This window comes from Mus pahari, chromosome 10, assembly GCF_900095145.1.
Source record: "Mus pahari chromosome 10, PAHARI_EIJ_v1.1, whole genome shotgun sequence".
Taxonomy (NCBI): Eukaryota; Metazoa; Chordata; class Mammalia; order Rodentia; family Muridae; genus Mus; species Mus pahari.
Genome location: NC_034599.1, coordinates 104,545,412 through 104,571,809, shown reverse-complemented (window position 1 = coordinate 104,571,809; position 26,398 = coordinate 104,545,412). Strand labels below are relative to the sequence as shown.

At 40.1% G+C, this 26,398-nt stretch overlaps 1 protein-coding gene across 11 annotated transcripts in view; it reads right to left on the bottom strand.

Moving 5' to 3' along the window:
* Lrrfip2 (LRR binding FLII interacting protein 2) overlaps positions 1 to 26,398 on the bottom strand; it is a 96,289-nt gene that overhangs the window by 24,236 nt on the left and 45,655 nt on the right. For 5 of the 11 annotated variants that reach the window (XM_029542856.1, XM_029542861.1, XM_029542865.1 and 2 more), the window contains 13 exons: positions 24,017 to 24,085; positions 21,302 to 21,343; positions 20,165 to 20,230; positions 19,120 to 19,194; positions 17,373 to 17,423; positions 17,249 to 17,293; positions 16,569 to 16,616; positions 16,193 to 16,249; positions 13,659 to 13,727; positions 11,444 to 11,533; positions 6,996 to 7,040; positions 5,507 to 5,623; positions 2,077 to 2,148 (listed from right to left, as the gene is read on the bottom strand). In XM_029542856.1, coding sequence (XP_029398716.1) covers positions 2,077 to 2,148; positions 5,507 to 5,623; positions 6,996 to 7,040; positions 11,444 to 11,533; positions 13,659 to 13,727; positions 16,193 to 16,249; positions 16,569 to 16,616; positions 17,249 to 17,293; positions 17,373 to 17,423; positions 19,120 to 19,194; positions 20,165 to 20,230; positions 21,302 to 21,343; positions 24,017 to 24,085 — 846 coding nt within the window. The remainder of the gene's footprint in view (positions 1 to 2,076; positions 2,149 to 5,506; positions 5,624 to 6,995; positions 7,041 to 11,443; positions 11,534 to 13,658; positions 13,728 to 16,192; positions 16,250 to 16,568; positions 16,617 to 17,248; positions 17,294 to 17,372; positions 17,424 to 19,119; positions 19,195 to 20,164; positions 20,231 to 21,301; positions 21,344 to 24,016; positions 24,086 to 26,398) is intronic. The other 6 variants (XM_029542866.1, XM_029542863.1, XM_029542864.1 and 3 more) reach the window with 3 other exon arrangements.

Genomic DNA, 26,398 nt, shown 5'->3' with positions numbered 1-26,398 from the left:
TGGCTGTCCTGGAACTCACTCTGTAGACCAGGCTGGCCTTGAACTCAGAAATCCGCCTGCCTCTGCCTCCCAAGTGCTGGGATTAAAGGCGTGCACCATCACACCCCGCATAAAGGGATTTTCTGTTTGGATCATTTAAGGTTGGAAGACCCATCTTAAGCCTGGCCCACACCTTCTAGTGGCAGCCTCCATAAACGTCACTGAAAGTGGAAGCTTTGCGCTTTGCTTGCCCTCAGTCTTCCTGGCAAGTTCAGTTCTTCACTGGCATTACAGTCAACTTCTTTGTGGTTCCTGCATATCCTGATGACCAACTAAGACATGCAGCCTAACAACTACTTGTGGCAGGATTTTCCCTGTCTAATTCCATTAAAATAATATAAAATATTAATAATATTAAATAGTGCAGCAGGAGGCCTGTGACTGGACAGGGAAAAGGGAGGTGGAGCTAATAGCTGCAGAGACAGAGAGCGTCTCAGGAGAGAGAAGAAGCCAAGGTGGAGGTGGACAGGAAGAAGGCCCTGTGCCTCTCAACTTGCAAGAAGAAATTTCTGAAATCTACAGTGTGGCTTTAAATAGCCACAGGTAGATATGGTATCGTAAAGGCTAGAATAATTGGGATAATTTGTCTACTCTAGGTGGGCAGGTTTTATCATTATCAGTTGGTTCTGAAATTATTGTATTGGCATCTTGTGATTTGAGAATTTATTTATACATAAATCTGACTTGTTAATTATAAGCTTCTAGAGTTTTGTTTCTACCGGGTGGCTGGGTGGTGTGGAGGCTGACCGCAGGGTGGACGGTGGTTGTGTGGGGCTGGTGTGGTATGGAAGGGAACTTGGGAGCTCTGGTCCCCACCAGAGAGTTGGTGGGTAGAGTAAGAGTAGCTGGATGGAGCATGAGAACTTGGCAGTTCCTATTTAATACTTCCGGAAACAACTATGGGGGGAGGTGGATGTGGGGGGGAGGAATGTGCTGAGTCACCTTTTGCTGTATGGCATGTGCTAAGTCACCTTTTGGAATGCCTTGCATTCACTCTTACAGATACTTGCTGGTGTTTGGCTTTAAAAACAAACAAACAAACAAACAAAAACCACTCTAGTTTCTTCATCATTTCCAGCTTTAACTTAATACTGAAACATGGAGGGGGTGGGCATAATCAGATGCTATTTCCAACCAAATGTCTCCCTGACACATTTATAGAGGCAAGTACAGACATCCTTGTTGGGAATAGATAAAAGTTGTACAAGTTGGCCTCCAAATTATTATTATTATTATTTTTAAGATTCGATCCCTTACCATTTTTAAATTACATTTATTACTGTCTATATGGCACGGCACACAGGTGGAGGGCAGAGGGCAGCCTGCAGGTGTCAGGTCACTTCTACCATGTGCGTTTCAGGGATCCAACTCAGGACAGCAGGCTTGGCAGCAAGCTACTTTACCCACTGAGACATCTTGCCAGCTCCAAATCCATTAAGATACTGAACACAGGTCATCCTTCTTAACTTACATACAGGCAAGAAAAGAATCAGTATGCATGCTTCAAGTCCCTTCTTCTCAAAGGGACAGAACAATGCTTCCTCCCACTTTAACCAGAATGGACTTGGTGACAGAATCAGGCAATGTTTTCATTTTGCTAGGAAGAATTTCAAGGTCCAGTCCTTAATAAAAATATCTTTAGAATATTTGTAGGTGTTTGTCTCATGCTGTATGACTAAGACCCAAGAGACAACTAAATGTTTGACAAATAGTAAAAGTTGTAAGGAGCTGAGTGTGTCAGATCCAGGTCAAAACAGGATGACCATAAGCTTAAGACCAGCCTGGACTACACAGAGTCCCTGTCTCAAAACAACAATAAAAGTACAAGTTACATTATCTTTTGCTCAGAATACCTTCCCCCAAACCCACAGTAACATTTAAACATCAGACCAGATTGCAAGCTTCCCTTGACTGTGCTTGGCAGGTTAAGCACATGCTTGAAGGACAAACACTGTTAGTAAAGCTATGAGCAGTGGGACCACCAGCACCAACACTTCTGCAACAGAGCATGCATGGGCTGCAGCAGGAGCCCTGTACCTTCAGTTCCTTAAGCCCCTGCATGTACCGCCCTTCTACATCATGAATCTGGTCCTTCAGGTCATAGATGTCCTGCAGGACACAGGAAGGAACCATCGCACAAATATAGCTCAAAACTCAGAAGAATCACATGAAGACACAACTTAGTTCATCTAAAACTAGAGAAATTAAATATAAAGATACAAACATCCACCACTGTCAAACCACCGCAAGAGGCAAGTTCTTCTGATGACAGCGGAACTGGAGAAATTGTCTAGTATCAGTACTTTCTTGGCACTGAATTTTTTTTTAAGATGGCATTAGAAAACAGAAGCCAGAATATAAATATGTATTTTAAGATGTATATTAATTCTAACATTTTTAAATTTTATAAATCATAAATATTTTAGTACAGTATTTCATTTGCAACTAATAAACTACATAGTAAATTTATTGGAAGCTAATTTTACTCTTTATGAATAAGTTTCAAAAACATAATCCAGTATATATGTTCATACTCAATATACTCGGTCACTTTTAAATAACACAGATACTAAGCACATTAATTGGGAGAAAGAGAGGCAGGTTATACACACTGAGAACACTTTTCAATGAGAACTTCTGTCCTGAGGACACATCTAAGTGGTGACGAGAGAGAGCATCTGCTCCAAAGCTTTCCATAAAAGTTTTTAAATAGGCCAAATTTTAAATGGAAAATATTATGTCTTGTGTCCAACCACATCATGTAACGTCAAGGTGGGCTCTGATTGCAGCAGTGGCACAGGCTGGATGGTTGGAGATCATCTTGCTCTGTGCTTCCCCTGCCTATCTCATTCCCTCGTGGATAGGTGTGCTAGTCTTGTACTCATTGATTCATTCAACAACCACTTTGCTAGTGGGCCAGCCCATCAGAAGTCAGGTACTAGGGCCTAAAACCACCTCTTCCTCAGAGGCTATTATTTCAAGGGAAAAAAACTACACAAATGCCAAAAACTATACAGGAGTTGCCTAAGTCCAAGGCTGGAATAGCTTGTCTCAGTGTCCTTCTGTCCCATGAGAATGAAGCCCCTAAAGGCAAGTCTTTTCCTTATGCAAACTGTGTCCTCAGCATACATGCCTGGCCAATAACAGCTCAAAGAACTCCACTGCCCTGGTCAATTCTCCTCCCTGCTACTGTCCTAGAACTCCTCGTTTTCTGTTGTCTTGCAATTTCACAAACCAGGCACCTGCCCCAGTACACAACCAACCTCTTCTGCTACTCGGCAGTGGGAAGGCACAGCCTCCAGGTAGCCGGCTCCCCCATACACATACACACACACACACACACACACACACACACACACACACACACACTGCTGTCAGCTGCTTTCGCTCAGCTCTCAGCCTCCCTTTCCACCTGCTTAAGCAAACCCAGAGAAATACAAGCAACCTCACCTTTACAAAAAAGAAAACCGAAGGAAAAAAGGCAGCTATCTGATACTCCCATCTCCTGATTTACTGCCCACCCTAATCTTAGTATTACAAAGTAACTTCAGGGCCAATTTCTTACATCTTCTGCCCACTTCATCCTCACTGTTCAAGCCCTGGGTGATACCCTCCCTCAGGACTGTGGTTAGAGTTACTTTTAAGAATGCAAACCAGGGACTGGAGAGATGGCTCAGTGGTTGAGAGCACTAACTGCTCCTCCAGAGGTCCTGAGTTCAATCCCCAGCAACGACATGGTGGCTCACAACCATCTATGCCCTCTTCTGGTGTGTCTGTCACACTCATAATAAATAAATAAATAAATAAATAAATAAATAAATAAATAAATAAATAAATATTTTTAGAAGCATGCAATTCAGATCACACTGCCCTCCTATGCAATGCAGCAGTTGTGATTTGTACCCCCACCTACATACTGCCTCACCCCTCTACCCCCCACACTCCTGCTTTCTTTCACCAGCAATTCCTTCTTCCTTATCCTCTGGCAAGTATCCTGTACCAATGACCTTAAAGTTCTCTGAACTCATTCAAGAGAGACTCTCCTCCACCTTCTATGCTTTATTCACTTTTACTCTTCCTTCAGCCTTAGCTTGGCGCTTGCTTCTTTGAAAAGTCTTTGCTTTCTTTTCCTGGTCTTTGCGATGCCTTACTAAACTAATTACCCTGCTCTTGGTGCCACTGCTTATTATTAGCTGCTTCAACTGATGCACATCCGTCTGTCTTTTCAAAGGACAGTGACCTCCTGAAGGGCAGGTTATGACTGGCTGTCTACAGGTAGAGTGAGTGAGTGAGCAAGTGAGTGAGCAAGTGAACGAGTGAGCGAGTGTGTGAGCAAGCAAGCAAGTGAGTGAGTGAGCGAGGGAGTGAGCGAATGAGAAAGTGAGTGAGTGAGCAAGTGAGTGAGTGAGCAAGTGAGTGAGTGAGCAAGTGAGTGAGTGAGCAAGTGAGTGAGTGAGCGAGTAAGTGAGCAAGTGAGTGTGTGAGCAAGCGATCAAGTGAGTGAGCAAGTGAGTGAGCGAGAAAGTGAGTGAGTGAGCAAGTGACTGAGCAAGTGACTGNATCAAGTGAGTGAGCAAGTGAGTGAGCGAGAAAGTGAGTGAGTGAGCAAGTGACTGAGCAAGTGAGTGAGTGAGCGAGTGAGTGAGTGAGCAAGCGAGTGAGCAAGTGAGTGAGTGAGCAAGTGAGTGAGTGAGCAAGTGAGTGAGTAAGTGAGTGAGTGAGCAAGTGAGTGAGTGAGCGAGTGAGTGAGCAAGTGAGTGTGTGAGCAAGCGAGCGAGCAAGTGAGTGAGTAAGTGACTGAGTGAGTGAGCAAGTGAGCGAGTTAGTGTGAGTGAGCGAACGAGTGAGCAAATGAATATAATTGTTCTCACAAGTCTTGATCCATTCTTCAGATAACAGATTCAGCAAATAAGGCATTAAAAAATAATTGTTTGGTACATTCTCATCTTCGAAATAAAAGGGTAAATAAATATGGAGACTAAACTTTACTAAAAAAATTAAGTTTACTAAACTTCCCACTAGCTCAAGTAGTTCTGTTATCCAAATATTATACTTTTATTACTATGAAATACTGAGAACCTGTATTCAAGTATCTAATACAATAATGGCTCAAAAGGCTAAAAATTCCTTCTCCATAGACTGTTGTTCTTTGTAAATCCAAATATTTTCCACTCAAAACATGGCAAGGTCATTCTTAAAGAAAACTTTCAGATAGATCACATAACTGTTTGGCACTAGCAGAACCCATTACAATGGCATCAAATCTTCAGAAGAGAGATCTGATGAAAGAATAATCTAATCCACTCCTCTCAGCTCTGAAACATCCAGGTAAGATTTCTGAGCTCTGATGCCCATGTCTTTGCAGAAACCCTACTTTGTTCCTCATAAGTCACATGAAATGTTAAAAGCTCCGTGAACTACCAAAAAAACCAAAGGTGCTTTGCAAAGACAGACAGACTGTGCTTACCCGCAGTTCACTTAACGAGGTGTCTGGGTCTATTAAGCTGCTGGTGTCCCCACTACCCCGTCTGGATGAGTTCCCACTTAGAGGCGTTGTAGCCGAGGCAGAATTTCGAGATGAAGGCTGAAAAAAGAGAAAAAAAAAAAATGGCACTTGTGAACTGTGTCTTCAAATGTTTGCTGTGAAGATGAAGCAAGGGGCAGAGCAGTGGGACAATTAAGAGTCTTGGATGAACATTCTAATAATGCAGTCAATAGGGACCAATTTCAACCCATGCTGGTCTCAAACACCGGTGAGCTGTCAGGCTAGCAGCTGTTTCAGAACTGACGTCTCATTAGTACTTCCCTACCTTGGTTCCTAACATTGCTTAAGCATCTCACCTTTGCTAAGAAAGATGAACTATTTTTGGCTAAGAGCAAGAACATCGTACACTGCTATGCATTTAGACTGTTCTTCCCAAAGCCATACTGTTGACTAATAAAGAGCAGAAAACTATCCCATCTAGAAGACTTGTGGAGAGCCCCATGAAAGCACTTGAAATGTGGAGGATTACAGTGAGATGTAAGTAGAAAATGTGCACCACACTTTGAAGGCTTTCTGCAGAAAAAGTTGTGGACAAAATGTACCAGTCATGTTGGTGGAGTGTCATTGGCTGCTGCAATACTCTAAGACCAGCAATAGGCTGAGATAGGGGGCAAGGTCAGCCTAGGCTACATACAAAGACCCTAACTCAAATATCACAAAACAAAATATTTATTTTGATGCTATATTGAAATATATTGGTTATTTGGGTTGAATATTATTTAAATTGATTGTATTTTCTAGAGTGTGGCTGAAAAAAATTAAAATCACATAGGCTTATAATTCTGCTTTGCATTATAAAATTTAACATAACATTTTCCTAACTTCCTAAAAATATGTTTAAAAGCTGGATGGTGGTGGCATATGACTTTAATCCCAGCACTTGGGAGGCAGAGGCAGGCTGATCTCGGTGAATTTGAGGTCAGCCTGGTCGACACAGCAAGTTCCTAACAGAGAAACCGTGTCTCAAAACACCAAAACAAAAGAACAACCAACAAAAAATGTTTAGGAAAAAGAGCCTTTACTGCAGAAGCACTCCTCCACAAGGCAGCTATCCTAGTATCCTTATACAAGCGAGTTAGCTATAAGAAGAAAAATCAAAAAGATGAGTTAGTTGGTTCCTTCCTAGACACTTGATTTTTGTGTTTAATGGCTTCAATGTCAGTTTTCAGAGACTGCAAACCAGAGCAATAGCCGAGAGCTTCAGGATGACATCCAGTGAGATAAATGCACTCTTCTCTCCATGTTGGACTTTCACATGATCTAAGGCTGCAGGAATTTCGAGGGGTCAAGGACAGGAAATAGATGAAGGGAAGAACCACTCTGTCGGCCAATTGTGCTGAACAGAGTGAAAGAGTCACAGGAAGCATGGGGCTGACCCCAGAGCTCCATCCGTCAGGAATTTTATACTCACTCTTGTGTAATTTTCAGCATACTGCTTGTCAGATTTTTCATCCAACTAGAAAAAAAAAAATAGAGATAAAAATCAAGAAGACGCTCAGCATTGTTGACTTGTTTTGGGGGAGAGGCGCAATCTCCATGGCACATTCTAAGTTCAGTGATGTGTGGGACCAAAGTAAACACATGAAAACTAGAATAAAAGTTATGACAAAGCATCAAGAACTTTTATTTCACATCCTAAAGAAGATCGGCAGAAATCAAGCAGCACAGATTCAAAATTTTAGATTAGATTATTTAGACAGATTTTTTTCATGGTATTTAAAATACATTAGAGAAAACTACATACAAACCTCATTGTGAACACTGCAAAGTCAATACAAAATGTAAACATTATTAAGATACAGAACAATGCATAAAACTATTTAATGACAAAAAGGGTTATAAAACCTTTTTCTTTTTACACAGCAAACTCGAAGAATACAAAAGGGTAGAAAAATTGGCCTTTCTCTACACCAAGTTTTGCTCTACAAAGGACAATCAACCCAAGTCTCTCAAAATCTTAACAACAATGTCACAGACACATTCTCTAGTTCCTTCCCCCCCCCCCCCACGTCACTTTTCTTCATAGAATGTCTTCTTCCCACACTATTACACTGATCTGTTCACTGGCTGTCTGATGGGTGGCATGCAAGCCTTATGTCTACATAGACTGTCTGTACTTAAAGAACATGGACCAGCAACTAGTGTGTAAGGGCTCAGAAACACTACACCCACCTGTCCTCACAAGACACCTCTTGTTTTAATAGCTTCACAGTGGCAGGTCACCTCAACATGTGACATCCCAGTCAGACTAACCTGTCTCTGGCCTCCCAGACCTGCTCAAGAAGGGAAGCTCCTTATAGACCTACTCCAAAATTCTAACTTAGCTAAGGGAAAAAATTCAGAGGATCTGAACACACAAAAAAAGCATACACATTTGCTTGCATATATTATTAACCACAGTGAAAAGGTAACAGCAACTTTAAACAAAAATAAAATATCCCTAGCCCTGACCTAGGAGGTCAACCTTCTTAGCCCATCTAGGTAGGGGACTTGAAAACTTTCTCCAGCTGATCCCTAAAACAGGAAACATCACTCTGTTGGCCTTTGCTCAATGACTTTGCTCCAACATCCTCGCATTTGAAAGGTTTAATGTGTTTTTGTTACCCGGTTGTCATGTTTGACAAAGACCTTTTACTCGGTTAGTACTCTGTCAGTAATGCAAATGCTGGGCTTGATGTTGTATTTTTGGGCCCTTTCGTGCTGTGATATTTTCAAAAGGAAATTATTTTAATTTATTTAGATTTATTTTAAAATAACATCAAATGTCATACAATAAGCAAGTGATGACAGCTGAACTCTCAATATTGCCAGTGTCTGCTCTACATGAAGAAATTCCCTCTCAATCTGCTCTGGTGAAAAGCACTGAACAACGGCTAATATCATTCAAAGTCAAGAAGGGTATCTTCATAAACTGCCTTATTTCTCTAACTCATTTCTGCTAATATGTTAATGAGAAAAGAAATATTCAAAATTAAAATAGTCTAGTCCATCTGAAATCCTTCTTCATATTACCTTTCTTATAAAAATGACCCCCAAACTCACCCACTTTTACCAGAGCATCACTGAGGAACAGCCTACATCTCAGAGGCTGCATCACTGGAGTACCACAACACTGACTACAGTGCTCACTGTATTCTGACAAACTCAGTGTCGCAGCCCAAACTGGTCATCAGCCAAACCTGAGGAACCTCAAGTCAGCAGCACACAGCAGCCATGCTTGGCTGCAGTGGCTCAGCCAGAGACTCTGTCAGGCTCCCTTCTGAGGCTCACACTGTCTACGAAGGGGGCTGCAAGGACAAGCAGTGTTAACAGTGAAGGCTGAAAGGGCCTGCCAAACTCTGACATGGGTTTGAAATGCAATAAAATTTAATCATGCTCAAGGTATAAAAATAAATAAAATGCTTACAGTGTGGTTTGTTAAATGTATTCACTGAATCACAATTACCCATTAACTTCTTTTTGTTGTTTTGTTTTGTTTTGTTTTTGTTTTTTGAGACAGGGTTTCTCTGTATAGCCCTGGCTATCCTGGAACTCACTGTTAACTTCTAATAAATGTCCTTTATTTGAAATACTTCAGGAAAAAAAGTGTTTCAAATTTAGGATTTATTTTTCAATTGTGGAAATAATTTTATCTCTTGGAGAGATGGTACCCAAATCTTAACATAGAATACACCTGTATTTCATATTTTATATATAAGGGTTAAAGTTAATTTTATATATTATTTTTTAGTGTAATTGAACTTTGACTGCAACCCAACTTATAAGACACATTAATATTCAACAACTTTTACATTTTAGTACAAAATGGTTTTTTTTCTTTTTTTTTGAGTTTTTCTACTAAGAATAATCAACCTAAAAATAAGGTTATCTAAAAGTTGTTTAAATTATAAACACACACACACACACACACACACACACACACACACACAGAAAGTGGATCTGATTTCATAACCATAGAAGGGAAGTAAACAATGACTTTAATAATTTCCTGAAATAAACCTGGCTAAGGATCTCTTTCAAAAGCAGATGCAATGAATAATAAGTCAGCACATTTTATTCTTTTTATTTTCCTTTATTCTAGTCTGACCCACACAACAGGACAAGAGGTTACAGCATCTGAACGCTGTAGTTTTGTAGAACTGGCTGGCACCTTTTCCATACAGTGTGCCCACACGCAGCAGTTGGAAAGCATCTTTCAAAGGCAGAACTGGGGCCAATGAAGAATGGACTGATATAAATCCCCTTTCATCTGCTTCAGTGAGGTGAACAGAAGCATACGCTTTTAGAGAGAGCTGCTTGTTTAGAGGACATCATCAAAAGGTAAAAGTAACTGTATTTTATAGGCGCTGAAATTGTAAAATGCAATGGCCCACAGGCTATAAAATAACAAGAATACTTGGAAAGCCCCGTACTAGACAATCTTGTGCTTATATTAAAGAGTTATTTAATTAAAAGAGTCAGGAAGAGACAAATTGTAAAGCTCTTCATTTCTACATAATCACTAATTGCCAAGAACTGAATATACAGAGGATAGAATCACGAATTCAGGTATCATACATTGTGAGATTGGCAGAAATGAAGCTATGGAGAGAACAGGTACATAGAGTAATTCAATCCTATTTGTAGGGGAAAAGCAGGAACCAGTGGATCAATGGCACGGCTCGCTCAGCAGGTAGGCACTCAGCACTGAGCATCATGACGGGAGCTCAATCCACAGGACTGCATGAAAGGAGAACAATAACCCCTGGGAGCTGTCCTCGGACCTACACACGCGCTCCATGCCGATGCTCACACCAACACACACACACAAAAGAAAATCTTAAAATGAAAATGAGGTTACCAAGCAGGTTAATAAAATGGACAATATCTCAGAGAATAACTGAGAAACCACCTTTTAATTTCATATGTGAACAAAACCCTTGGTTCAATCCACAGCAAGATGGGGCTGCTGTACAGCCAGGTTTAAGAACTAGGAATGTAGAATAATTAGGACTGCAATTAAAATAATTAAAATTATTTTTTAGGATTAAAATAGTTCAGGAACAGCTACTTCATACCATAAGTGAAGAGGTGACAAAACCCAGTCTTTGCATTCCCAGAACAACTGCCACCTCGCACCCCTCCTAGGGCGGGCATGCAGAATAGGGTTTGTCTGTGTGGTGCCGGCCGGCGGGGGTGGAGGCTGGGGCTGGGGGCCTGGAGAGATGAGCTCAGAAGACAGGTCACAGTGCACCAAACCACTACGTACCCAAGTGTTGCCATGGGCATGCTGCCTCTACACAGTCCCCACAGCTGGGAACCACTAGGAAGGGCGCTGTAGCGCAACACCACAGTCCATTTTAAAACAGAAAATCAGTGGCAGTTTACTAAGAAATATTTTATTATTCAGCCTTTAAAGTCTATCACTTTATTGCTTTATCAAAACCATGAAGGGGCAAGGAGTGCACCAGAAGGACCTGGATGTGAGCTAGGCACAAGGGTGTTAGGGAAGAACTTATTTCCTCGGGAATGCTCTGTTAGGTATGCATGGCAAACTGATTAGTGGAAAATGACATGATGTACATGGATTGGCTCTGGAATAATTCAAAAAAAAGAAGAGTGAAAAACATCTCAAACACAATAAGCATTGATACTAGGACTCACCGAAAATGCTTAGGAGCTATGGGAGATGCCACAGGATAAGAGGAAAAGGGTATTTTTAAGCACATTTTAACAAACATATCCCAAAATACTTACATTTCATGTTATATGTTCAAGTAAATGTCTAAGGAGTTAATTCGATTCCTAACTTTAAAAATAACTACTATAGAAACTGTTAGTCACATGCCTGCAACAACACAACCCATGCAGTACACTCACGCTGGTCAAGTCTGAGATGCCGACATCATCCACCTCAGAGACAATGCTTCCCCTACGATTGGAGCGACTAAAGTAATCGGCAGCAGAAACCTTTCAGTTAGAGAAAATGAAACACTTTATAAAGTCAGAAAGGGAGAAAGAACACTGGCTAAAACCAGGGAAGTGTGCGCTTGTTTTAATATGATGTTTGATGGAGTATCATGAAATGAGAAAACTTTCACAATTCACTTATTTCAGAAAGCAAACAAGAAGAGATACCTAAGTGAAGTCACAGCTCCTAAAACAANCCTTATGCAGCGTCAAGTGCAATTCTGTGATACAGAGGCCATTCTCTGCCTGAGTTCATGACAAGCAAACCTTGCACACTGAAGGCCCTGGGAACCTTCAACTGGGGAGGGCAGTGTTCCAGGCTATTATCAGACCTCTACCATAGTTTACAATATTATAACTCATTAGAGCTATCAACTCTGGCAATGCTCAATTTCCACAATTCCTTTTTCACATGTCATTACATCAGGAATTGTTGGAAAAAATAATGAAGACTGGCCTGGAAAGTCCCTTCTCTTGCTCTTCCAACAGCTGAGCCTCTTGTATGAGCTGTCATTGTCTCTGAAGACTCTTCCACGGTCATTCTCACATGTCCACCCTAATGTGCTCCATCATTTGAACCTGCCTTCCCCTCACACTGTGAGCTCTCGTCCATCTGTGGTCCTCCTTCACTGGTTTATCTCTCTGTCTTTAATAGGAGATAAGCTCAGAGATCTGTCCTCCTTGATCTGACACGTTACTCCAAGCACTTAACACAGTGCCTCAGGTATAACAGGCGCTCACTCCATTAACACCTATCAAGTGCCTGTCCCCACTCACCAGTTATTCTGTCTGTCTGTCTATCTGTCTGTTTTGAGACAGGGTTTCTTAGGGTAGCCTTGGATGTCCTGGAACTCACTCTGTAGATAAGACTGGCCCCAAACTCAGAAATCCGCTTGCTTCTGCCTCCTAAGTGCTGGGATTAAAAGGGTGCACCACCACTTCCGGCTCATCAGTAATTCTTAAACTGTTTGCCTTGCTTTAAAACTCCTCACCAAAGAGTGAATTCAGAAACCCATCCATAGGGACAAAATAGTCTTAAAAGTACGAAGTCTGCTGAAGGCCCACTGGATCAAGCAGTGATATTTTTTTATTCTTTAAAATAGTATTACAACTTGATTTATATATACTAACATTTATTAATACCTACTACCTTAGAAGTTTGAAAATTACATTCCATAGTTATTCACTGAAAACATATTTTAAGCCTAACAACAAAGTAGACAGTCATAAGATCTCTACTGTACAGAAACAACTAAGCTGCTGAGGTCAAGGCAAGCCCGGCAGCATCACTGGACAGCTCCTACCCTTCCCATTACGCTTAGTCCAAGGTGCTTCAGGGGCTGTGACTTATACTTCTACGTCAGCCATGAGAGGAAGCATTACATGGTCTGCTGAGGGATGGATCACACCTGATTTAATTAGATGATATATCTCACATAAACATGTGGCACTGCCTTTTCTATGAGAACTGTGGGTTTATAACCATCTACATTAATTCAGCTTGCACTAAATGGAAAGAATTACAGCTTCATAGGTTTCTTTATTCTAGCTCCAACCTGACAAACCATCTTTTACTCTATAATTTCCACATCATTTCCTTATAGAGAACAAAAATGTCACTCAGGAAAATTTCCAACTTCTTTAAAAAATAGCATGAAGCTATTACAGCATCTACAATGATTAGTTGGGTAAATGTCTGAACTGATGTTTTAAAATCTTGCCATCAACAGATAACAAAAGTCACAGAGTCTTAAGATCTGGACAGGCACTGGCTCAACTTACATACAAGCAGCAGCAGGTGGCCACACCCTGGATTCCGTTACAAGTACCATATGATAGTACATGTGACTCTCATTTGAGAGATTCATTTTGGAAAATAAACAGATAAATAGGTATGCATAAGGAAACAAAAAATAAAATGAAAAATTTTCAATGAAGGATTTGTATATAAAACATGTGAATCTATAACTCATTCTCAAGACCGCTTTACAAAGCAAGTTGTTCACATAAGCTGAAAGGAAAATGGTCTCTTTGTCAAATGCATTTTACTTTGCAGCAAATTTCACATAATCATACACTGTTGTCATGTAAAAGCTATGTTTGTCTGCACGCAGACCCTGCTCACCACACTCTCCCTTCGCCCACGACTGGCACGATCAGAAGACACAATGCTTGCAGTATCATCATCGATGGGCTACAGAAAGTAAAACAGATTCAGTTTCTCTCTGGGTCTCACAGACTATAAACACACAGGGACAGTTCAGGAGGCCACTGTCTATGAGCACTGCAATTGGCAGGAGCCGCGGTGCAGCATTAAGGAGATAAGCTGCTACAGGGCATAATGAACTATCCTTAAGAACCAAGATGCTTCCCAAAAGCACTACGAATAGAGTAAAACGCCAGCTCTTATTTAAGTTTAACGATGGTGAGAGTGTGATTAACCAGACCGAACTAGCTAGGAAAGACTTGAAGATCTGTGTGATCCTTGAGAAGTCAATAAATACACTTAAGATTTCAATTTAGGAAAGAAAAAAAGATGTTTTAAAATGAAGTAACACATGTCACAGAGGCTCCTACCAGCAAAGCTCTGAGGCGGTGACTCATTTCCTGGCTCTCATTCCTATGCAGCTAGCAGTGACGTTACTGTTATCCCCTTCACAGGGCTGTGTTCTTCCCACTGCATTGGCAGAGCTCATCTTTGATACAAGTAAGCAGCCTATCTCCATTCTGATGTCATTAAGATGTCATTCTGGCATCACTACGGTAGAAATTCTGAACCCAAATCGCAAATGAAATAGAATCTAGCCAGCTCACAAGAACAAGAATCTACACTAACTTGTTTTTGAAAGTATGCCATTAAAATCTTTTGCAGGAAGGCAACTGCCAAGTAGAATACAGTGGGTTAAAAGGAAACGTCCATCTTTTGTGAAAGAGCCTTTATCCCTAAGCAAACACACACACACACATGTTAGTTTTTATTATGCACAGGAATGGTATCTCTGAGAACTATGACTCAGATGGCCAGAACTACAAACATAAACCTAAAAGAAAGCCCAGAAAACTCATATTTTACCTGCTATAAAGTAATCTTAATGATTATTAATAATAATTTCTCCAATTTGGGATAATCTGTAAGAATAACAATACAATATACCTAAAGAAATCATTTGCTTTGGGAATGTAAAATTAGTATAGTCTTTTTAGTTGTCAATATATGGGCATAGATAGCAAAATTAAAACACATATGCTCTGAGCATGGTGGCCCACACTTTTGATCCCAGCACTGGGGAGGCAGAAGCCAGTGGACCTCTGAGTCTTGAGGCCTGTGTAGTGTACACAGTGAACTCCAGAGCATCCAGAGTTACACAGAAAGACCACAGCTCAGAGAACAGGGCTGGGGTGTTGGCTCAACAGTTAAGATCACTTCCTGTTCTTGCAAGGACCGGGGTTTGATTCCCATAGCCACAAGGTAGCTCAGTCTCCTGTGAGTACAGTACCAGAGGATAATATCCTCTTCTAGTTTCCAAGTGCACAGGCATGCACATGGTGCACACACATATATTAGGCAAAACATTTATACACATAAAACAAAAATAAATATTTCTTAAACAATGCATATGCTCTTAAATTCCTATTATTTCCTGATACATGTGTAAGTATACACTCTGTTTATGCACGTGTGTGTGTGTACAAGGAAGAGAAAGAGACAGAGGCAAAGAAAGAATGAGTGTTCATCAAAGGGCAAAGTGTCTGCTCTGCAAGCATGGTGGCCTTAATCTGGACTCCTAGCATCCATGTCAAAGCCAGAGTGGAAGTGTGTGCACTAGGGACAGTGGCCCTTGGGCTCACTGGCCAGCCAGTCTAGCTAAAACAGTGATCTCCAGGTTCAGTGAGACTCTTTAAATAAGGAAGGAAGAGGGGAGTCTCTGACAGAGACACCTGACACTGACCTCTGTATGTGAATGCACAGTTCATGTGTACACACAGATAATGTCTGACCATCTAAATGACCATCAATACTAAAATGATTTTTAAAATATTATCTATGCCTTTGTGGGATGTTAAAAAGATTTGATAATATATAACTATCTCAAAGTGATAATAAATGAAAAGGGGCATAACTTATTGTTAAGAATAATAATGTCAAAAAAAAAAAAAAGGATGCTATACATCCGAATGCACTGACACAGGATACCTTAAGAAACAGAGGAATAACACATACTGGAAAGGAAGTCATTTGTGGTCAAAATGAAAAGCATACATACATGTCCAAAACACCTCTGAAAGTATGCATGTGAACGGACAGGTTCCATGTTACTCTGGATTTACTAACATTACTTACTTATAAACTACAAAATAAACTTTAACGTTCCAGAAAGAGCAGCACACCCAACAGGAGTATCAATACTTGAAAGACAAAGTTATTCTCATGAATGGCAATACACAAACTTTAAGGCTATTCAATGGCCTCAGTTCCAGACTCAGTCAAGCAATTACTCGGGTCCACACAGGAACAGTCAGTTAGCACATGTTAGTACTTGATTTGTATGGACTTAAGAGCACATAATCCATGCACAAGATGGTGAAACACATCACTCCATCCCCAAGTGTGAATGCAGAGCAACTAAACATTCCTAAAGCATGCAGACATTAGCTCACCACAGGACTGCTTCTGGAGGAACTTGCTCTGGATGAGTAGTAACTGTATTCAGACGGCTATAAAGTTTCCAAGAAGAAAGGCTTTACAACAAGGGCTAGTTCAGTTTCTCTGCTGGGAGTACAGTGACCCTCCTCAACTCTTGATACCCACAGTGAAAATAGCTGCTTTTCTTTGGTCTGACACCCATCTCACACCCATCCTTAAATGGGGAGGAAATGCCCCAAAGAGTTTCTCTATAGACTCCCCTCATATGCTACCTCATAACTTCAAATCGTCCCCTTCTCACAATTGGCTGAATGAATGGGTCACGACTTGTAGTCTAGGGCCTGTCCCCTCCTGTACCCATCCCCTCCCTTCTTCCCCATTTAGACTTACAGTTCGAGAACCATAAGGGTTATATAATCCACCATCATACAGAGATGCCTAAAGGACAAAGGAATATTACTTACCTGTTTAGCACTGGAGTTGGTTTGAAAATATCTTTATTATTTTGGAACTTCATAATTCAAAAATATATAGAGTTATATTCACTTACATACACAATTCACTGTACTAGTTTCATTATAACTTCATCAATATACTTGGTTAGAAAAAACACTGCAGTATTTTCTTTTACCCTCACGTTATAACATGAGGAAGCAAACAAGTATAAGCACTCCTGGGGTTCCAGTCTGGAAGTGGCCACAAAACAAACGGCTAGAAGCACTAGCAACTGCCATGTCACACAAAGCTATTGGTTATGTTTTTAATTCAGCTTGCTTAATAGATTACTGACTGCCATAGCTGAGGGTCATAGCCTTAACCAAAGAAAAGTATGGGAATATAGCAGGACCCAGGTGAGTCCGTCTCCTTACAGGAAACAGATTCTAACTATAAGCTACCAAAAGTCATCCACTTCTACACTGGTGAAGAACAGGATTATTTTTCATACCCTAAGTTTTATATCCAAAGCACAAGCAGCACACACTGCAGGGCACGTGGCAGGAAGGCCACACAGCTCAGCGCCTGACAGTGGCCCTATTGCAGAGCACACACTGGAAGGAGGAACTACAAACCAGACTGGTACTCCTCAGCAGACCAGACGTTACAGTAGGAGAGGCCTATGAAAACAGTGCACTCATTAAACCTAAAGAAGGCGAGTGGATCTGTGACAGCACAGCGTCCTCAGAGAGTACTGACCCTGCTCTGATTCTTGGGTGTCCCCATCGGCTCACTGCACAGGGAAGAAGACTGTAAGAGGCAGAACAACAGGAATAAGCAAAAACAAAACAAACAAAACAAAACAAGACAGCAGGAGAAGGTACTCCCCATCATGCAAGCAGAAGACTTTAAGCTTATGATTTTTGATTCCATAACTCATTAGTCAGGCCCAAGCAATTAAAGTAGTGTAAAAACAAATGAAATAAGAAAAAAGTCACTAAAAAGTTTTTGAATTCTAACTGTTAAAGGTAAGAAAGAAAATCACTTCTAAGTGTTATCCATCAATATGTCTACAACCTTTTGGTATTATAAAATTATTGGCAGGGTGGGAGACAGGGACCCAGGACTATACTGAAGAAAAGGGGGCCCCAGCACTGGGAGTGTATCAAGTGGTGGCTTCAGAACTGTCACCAGTAGCTCCTGAGGCACTGTCAATGCTTTTGTGACAGACTCCCAGTGGGCATGGCCAGGTTATAAAGAACTCAAGTAAGCGAGCCCTCAGTTACTGCTATCACTACATTTTTTCAAACAGATCTCAAAGCCTGTCTTTCCAAACATACATGGACACAGCATGCTAGTTAACCAGAGAAGCCGCACTCACCAGCTGAGTTCACCCACTAAAAGCACTCTTTATAAAGAAATTACATCTCTTTCCCTGTTGTCGCTTAAGACACAATTTTCTACCCTAAACCTAGACAAACTAGAATAGTGAAAAAAACTGTGTGCGCGGTAAGGCTTTAAGTTGATAGCATTTTCAGTGCTCAAAATTGAATCCAGAGCCTTGCATGGGTGAATAAGTTATTCTATCACATAGATTTGTTCCCATTCCTCAATGGTTTTAAATGTACCAGGTACCACAAAATGCCAGGCGGTTTTAGCACAGCCTTTAATCCCAGCACTTGAGAGGCAGATCTCTGACTCAAGGCCACCTTGCTCTACAGAGTGAGTTCCAGGACAGCCAGTGCTACATCAAGAAACTGTCTTGAAAAAACATTAAAAAAAAAAAAAAAAAAAGTTTCTAACTGACTGTGGTGATGTGGGTAACTGAGGTAGGATGTCCAGCCTTAACTACAGAGACACACCATGTCTCAAAATCTAAAAAAAAAAAAAAGCAAAACCACAAAACAGATAAAAAAGAAAACCAAGATTCTAACATTATATTAATATTCTAACAAATAATAACATCCGTCTCGTCCTATATGTAGCTTATATTTTCACATGTAAACTTTTAAAAAGTGTAACTAGTAGTGAGTGTACTGATGCCTAAGGCTTACTTTGCAATGGATCAAAGCCTAGCTGAGAAGCTGGCCATGGTGGTCCCACGGGAAAGCCACCTACTGAGAGGATGAGGCAGAGGGTTCTTGAGTTTGAGCCTGAGCTACATATATAGTGATACTCTGCCTAAAAAAACAAAACCAAACAAACAAAAGACAGAATGATAGATAAGACAACAGGCAAATATTGCTGTGACTAAGGAAATAAATATATGACCTAAGTAGTAAGAATGTGATGTTCACTACACAAAATCTTTTTGTGTTTGAAATTTTCATTACAAGCATGGTAGTTTAACAGTTCTCTCTGAAGACATACTCAAGAAGGATTATATGAATCAATTACCAAACTGGTACATCCAAACCATCCATAGATTAGTTACAAATAGTAAAAATGCAAAATGGGGGGTTAGAGATGTATTAAGACACACAAGAACAAAAATCTTTAGACAAACCCGGAAATAGTAGGTCGAGGCAGGTTTGCTATGTCTAAGACTGCTATAGTTTCTCTGGTCAAAGTAGAGGCCACTCTGCAAAAAGCAAAATTTAACAGTTTTCTTAGGCTACATGTTTTTGATGCAACTACAACCAAGACAAACTCTGAGCACACAGGCAGAATCTGACACTGTTCAGGCTCCTTCTTCTCCAGAGCCAGGCCTTTAGAGCAATGGCTCACAGCAAAGGAAGGACAAGCAGCAATGGTTTAAACTTTCTTAGAAAAGATGGGCATTAAAGGGCAGCTACTTCAAACAAAGACTCTGCTAATTATTATTACTTTAAAGACCAGACAATAAACCCTCAAATAAAAATGAAATGCAAATAATGGAGTTACTCTCACTCTGTATTAAGAATGATCCTGAAAAACCTAGGGCTACTGTCTAGTTACCACTTTTATAAATTCCTGGGCTAGAGAAACCCCTTCCCAAATCTCCCTCGAGGTAGCAGTTAAGCACGTGTATGGCATCCCTGCCTAGAACCTCCTTCTCTACTGCTGACAGCGCCTCTACCCCACCCGCATTCTCTTGGCCCTGTCTTCTGCCATCGCTGACGCTCACACCTCAACCAGGCACCTCAGCTCAGCTGGCCACAAAGGTGCCAGTGCCCCATACTCCAAGGCCTCTATAATCTCTTTTCAGCTACATTCTTTCTCCCTCTTCCCTTCCTGCTACATCCTCCCAAGGCTCCTATGGGATCCCAAAACTGGCAGGGAGCTAGAGACTGCATTTCTGCCAACGGCACACTAAGAAGAAAGAGGTGTTCTGAGCACCCCAATTCTGTAGCATTTGTTCTCTACAGAAATGCTTGGTAAGTGAGTGAAATGGAAAGCCCATTCCTTCTGTGTGTAATCACATAGGTGAAAGGGTCTATTACATATTTCACTGTTTCTTCCAGTAAGTATATTCCAGGTTCCTAAAAACAAACTCTGAGAATGAAACCTACTTGTAATTTGGTGCTATCCACAATACCACAACTAGCTCAAACTTCTGAAATAGAACTAACCAGTGGATCTTTATGAGAACTAGAGGATCGCTTCTTCGTCCCATGGGTGTGACTGTAAGAATGATTCTGGAAATGAATATTAAAAGTTAATTTTAAGAATGAAACTCATCATAAAATATAACAACAGTGCGTGTGATACAGAGTGGTGCACATGCAATCTACTTCTTGTTTGTTAGTAGTGGACTCACTGACCTTGGAAGGCTGAGGAGGGTGGCCTCGAGCACATCACTTTCTCTGACCTCTCTTTGTGCCCATCACTGTCTAACCTGGTGTCTGGGAAGCTAAAGGAAACCTATTAGGACAGAGTCAGAGGGATGTCTGTGGGGACCTTCACTGCACCTTACTTGAGTCTCCTCCCCACTTCCTCGCCCTGTGAAGGCTGTAAGTGGCGAGAGTCCACCTCCTTTAGTCATCTTATCAAAAGCAAAGGCAATGCTGGAGATAAACTAAAAGTTCACACAGGCACCGCTCAAGACAGCATTCTTCTTTTGGATTTAGTTTATGATGCTGGGTGAACTGAGTTCAATCCCTGGACCCACATGTCAGGAGAACCAGCTTCAACAAGTTGTCCTCTGACCTCCACATATATGCCATGTGACACACATACACAGGCAAAATCAATAAACATCAAGTTAAAAACTAAGCAAACCAGGCTTCCTGTGCAGCAAGTAAGCACAGGGTGCCAGCTCTTTTCTCAAAAACAGACCAGACACAACAGGCCTTAGTAACAGTCAGGGATCCTGGCTCCTACAGTAAATATGCCAATCATTTTGAGGTGGCTTTGTTTTGTTTTGTTTTGTTTTGTTTTGTTTTGTGTTGTGTTGTGTTGTGTTGTGTTGTGTTGTGTTGTGTTGTACTATTGGGAAGCAAACCTACAGCCTTGCAAGGATGAAAGAAAAAAAAGCACTTTACCACTGGGAGACTCTCTCAGCCCTGATCCTGAAGTCTCTAGGAAAAGCTATTATTCCAATAACAGATTATGCCACAATTTCAAAAACAATGGTTTTTGTTTTGTTATACATCTTCCCCCAAAAGATCATAACAAAACCATGAAAGTTAGTCATAATCTATGATTAGCAACAACTGATGTTTAGAAAGTAAAGCCTCACACTTAACACAAAGTCATGCGCTACATACTAATGACGAAACCCTTGATGATCTGTCCTTGATGGTACCGTACTGCAGTTCAGAGAAGAAGGACCAGTCAGGAACATAGGAGAAAAAGCAACCTCGTCGTTATTAAAACCAAAGCAGTCCTACTTCAAAAGCAAAAGATTATTAAATAAAAAAGCTTTTATAACTTTGTTTTATGCCAGCAGTTATGTGTACCGACAGCCCTCCCTTCTCTGGAGTTTAAGACAGATGGCATCCTAAACATCCAAAGGACTGTGCTCCCCCCCACACACACACACACACTTTGGCTTCACTAGGGACTGAACTTAGAGCTCTGTGCATGTTGTGCAAGCACTTTTACAACTGAGATACACCTCAGTCTCTATTTCCCTTTCAAATAACAAAATTCTGAAGTAGTAATGGTCAGACGACTCAATCTTAGAACATGACAGAACAGAACAGCCCAAGGGAGGCTTTACATGTAAAGGAGAACCATTCTGAGGTCAGAGGTCCCTCCTCCTCATCTCTGTCTAAGGTCAGAGGTCCCTCCTCCTCATCGCTGTGGCTGCCACCACTGTTTGCCATCGATTGACAGACAGCAAGCCAGGAGGAGCACTGCCTAACCTATCTAGCTTGCAAAACAATAACCCTGGGGTCAGAGCTGGAGCCCTTCCTGGAGCCTACTTAGAGACATACACGCTAAATTCTTATTTCTTTGAGAAAATGCTCAACAGAATGAGAAGAATGGCCAGAACAAAATGTGGTATGCACAGTAGACAAGCAAGTAATATTAGATATGAATCAAAAATCATAGAAAATTAACAAGGCCAGAAAAAGCACATTTCCATGTAGGCTCCTTTATAAGGGAATGGAACATAGCTGTGTGGATCTAGTCTCCTACAATGGTTCTTCAGCATTCTCACAAATTTTTAAACAAGCTTACTCAAAGATAAACATATATTACAAAGCATTTAAAAACACTGTTTTGTAAAAGTATCTTTTACATTTTTACAGAGTTAGGACATTACATAATATTATTCAAAACCTTGACCCACAGTAATGTTTTCCTAATTTAAGTTGATTCCCTTTTGAAATCAATTTAGTGAGTTTAACTGGCAGTTTAAAAAAAGCGAAATACAGGAGAAAAAAATATCACAGGATGTTATGCATCCTGTGAAAGTTAACATCGTTTCATAAGACTAGGTACACACCTGTAACCCCAACACTCAATACGCAGGCTGAGGCTGTAGGAAACCCAGAGCAAGGCCAGCCTCAGCCATTCAGTGAGCCTTTATCTCAAAAACAAGCAAACCATATATATTATACATACATGTAGATAAATAAGTTTTATATGTAATTTTCTGAAAGGTGTTTCAATGATATATACATACAGAGAACTAGAAATCTGTATAAACAGACTAGATAAAGGAATAAAATTTCTGGTGGAGATCATAATTTTATAAAGCTTAAAATAGTCTAGAAGATAAAAATATACAATCTAACGTTAGTAAGATATTAAAATACTAGTTCAAATATATCAAAATCTGTCTATTTGTATCTATTTAGATAGCCATTTAGAACATATATGGCAGAAACCTCAAAAATGTATTTATAAGACTGTGGTACAATTTTACCACTGATATAAATTCACTGAAAATGTTGTATGTGACATTTCTCTGAAAATCAAATCCCTTCTCTATAAAAGTTTTATTTATTTATTTTTCCTATTAAAAATACTTTTTTAGGAAAAAAAATCCATGACCAAAACATATAGTATAAAAGTGCATGTTCTTATTCATAAATTATCCTGCCCCAATAAGGTAAGCTTTCCTTCTCATGCTCTCTGTAGATGACAGGATATTTCAACAAGCAGAAGCAAAAGTATTTGTTACAATTTTTTCTTTTTTCAAAATATAATGTGGGATTCAGCTAGCTTTAAAAATTACAGTATATATATATATATATATATATATATATATATAGCAGAGAAATCTCTCTCTCTTTCTCTCTCTCTCTCTCTCTCTCTCTCTCTCTCTCTTTCACACACACACACACACACACACACACACACACCTTATCTAATAAATGGCAGCTGGTAGTGATGTCACTTAAAAATTATCAAAAGAAGGAAAATTGGGAATATTAAAGACTCTGGATAAATCACTTCTATGTGTGCTATTATAATCTATTTCTCCTAAAGTTTGTTTACTTGACATAGCCCATAGTCATCTGAGAGGAAAGGCTTGATTGGAAAATGCCTAGATCAATGGCCTGTAGGAACATGGGGGGTGGGAGAGATGGAAGGAGAGGGATGTGGGAGGGAGGCCCCACCCTGGGCAGGCAGCACCAGCCCTAGGCATGAGTTTATAAAGAAGCCAGCTAAGCACTCGTCTGTGCACAAGCCAGCAAGCAGCACTCCTCCACGGTTTTGCTCCAAGCTGCTACTTGAGTTCCTGCCCTGCCCTCTCCCACTGATGGGCTGTGATCTGAAGATACGAGCCACATAAACCCTCTCCTCCCCTAAGATGCTTCTGTCTGAACATTCTATCACTAAAGCGAGATGTAAAAGGGTAAAAAGGCTTTCATCCTCAGAGAAACTCGCTTTAAAGTTTATACAAGGGAACAAAGCAGAAACTCTCCTGTCTTACCAGGCTGTTCCTGTTGTTACTATGTCCAGAACACTGAAAATCAACAACAAACGCACGAAAATCTAAGACCACACGTCTCAGAATTACACACCATTGTGTCTCTCCCCTTGGGCGTACTGGCTCTGCTCCAGTGTGTTCCAGTAATATCCTTCGATGGACTCTTCAGAGAAATTAAACAGTGTAGTATTAAAATAACAAAAGACAAGTTTAAAGAATAATTTAAAAACTGATTTCACAATTATTTCAAAGCCAGAAACATATGACTAAATAAATAGTAACTAAACAGTAAAAACTCCACCCATGAGGAATAGTGATTATCCTATAATTTGAGATTTCTACTATTGTCTTCTTGTATTTGGTGCACAAAGCAATAATCAAACATTTGCAGTGTTTTAAAGGCATCTAACTGGCTTATTAACTCCATGTTATTAGCAATCTGCTCCCAGTAACAAGCAGGCATAGACAGTTCTATTTCGAAGTCCAAGATTCTGACTTACTAGTCCCTCCCCCAAGTCAGAATTCAGTCTCAGGTTTTTTTTGTTCTTGTTATCTCTAATCTTTATGTATATAGCATTTTCAATCCATATATGTTCTGTCAGGGGCACCTTTCAATAGAGTAATTTCTGAAACTGGACAAATGGAAAGTTCAAAGTCTCAGGAATGCATCGTAAAACCATTAAGTGTACCTGTCCCACATCCAGGTACTGCTAACATTTCAAAACCAAATAAATGTGTAGACATTATGAGTCTTTTAAATACATAACTCTTAAGCGTTAAAAAAAAAAAAAAAACAGGTAGAGAAACAATGAAACCTTTAAATTACATGGTAAACCACAAGAATATTTAGGTCACCATTTTAGACCACAGTACTTATTTTTTCCACAGGTCACAAGTTGTCTGACATGTTCCGATTAGTGGGAATGGTAGTCATCTGAAGTCAATAGTCCAGAGCTACTGACAAAGTGGCTGACCAGATACCCTGGACCCAATCCCCAAAGCAAAACAACACATGAAACTCCAAATGGTTGGAACCCTAATATCATCTAATTAAAACCAAACAGGGAGAATGACCTCAAAGGCTGGGGGTGGGGCTCAGCCTCAGTGGAGGAGCACTTGGAAGTGGGCTCCATCCCCAGAGGGATCAAAAACAAAAAACACTGTTTAAAATAAATGCAATGTATCTTATCAGAGCATTCAGACTTAATCTTGCAGAAATCTGCACATGTAAAATATGTAGCATATACACATGTAAAATATGTTGCATATGCACATGTAAAATATGTAGCATATGCACACCCCCATATCCAGAGTGCAGTCTCCTTTACAACTTCTCAATTCAAGCAGTGTTTCTCCTGCCAGTGACGGAGACTAGGCCCAGGTCCCCGCACGTGCTAGTCAGATCTCTACCACTGAAGTTACTTACATCTTTAGACCTCATATATTAACTTTAAAAATACTAAGAGTCTTCCTCTACCCAAGGAAACACATATGGCTACCATTAAAAAAATGAAGAATTAAAATTGCAGCTTTATACCCACTCCAGGCGAATAGTACCTTACCAATTTAACTGCAGATTTCTTTACTTTGGAGGTTTGACTTAAAGTTCCCTAACTTAGGTCAAACTTAAAGATCAACTAACTTAATCCAGCTTCCCCAAGTTTATATGCAAATTTACTCAGCTCAGTAAGGAAGGTGTAAAACTTCATACTACGAGCATTATAAAAGCAAAGAAACTAAATACAAAAAGAGGGGACCATTTTATAGCCCCTGACTCTCAACTTTGAAACTTTGGTGGACTTCGGAGGACTCTTTTTAAAGTAATTCAAAAAGGAAGGAAAAACTTCCTCTAGTAGGAAATAAAACAAATGCATTCATTTTCTGAAAAAAAAAATTCATACATACAAAAAAATTGTAAAGTGTTTTACCTGTGTGTATGTATGTGTACAGTGTGTATCTCTGGTGCCTGCAGAGGCCAGATGATGGTGTCAGATGCCCTAGATCTGAAGTTATAAATGTGAGCTGCAGTCATGTGGATAAGAATTGAACCAAGGTCCTCTACAAAGGCAGCAAGCACTTTTTAACTGCTGAGCCAGCTTTCCAACTACCTATAATGCCACATTTAAGTCACTAATAATCTTATTTAAAAACTTGAAAATACTCTAAAACAATTCTAAAATGTGTAACTAAAGAGAGGCAGTTATGACTTAAAACCAGTATATAAAGTTATTCTAAAAACACAATAGGTTACATCCACCAAAAGAAAACAATGTATTAGAGTGTAATGGAGTGTTTACAAATATGAATGTGTTAATACCTGGTATGTTGGAATAGCTTAATTAATCCATTTTTATATATGGTAGGAAGAAGAACAGAATTGGAACAGATACACCCCTTAATATGAAAGATGACTTTACTGATAAAAAACATAAATAACATTAAATGCTAAACATGTCTTACAGCACAGTTCTCTAAG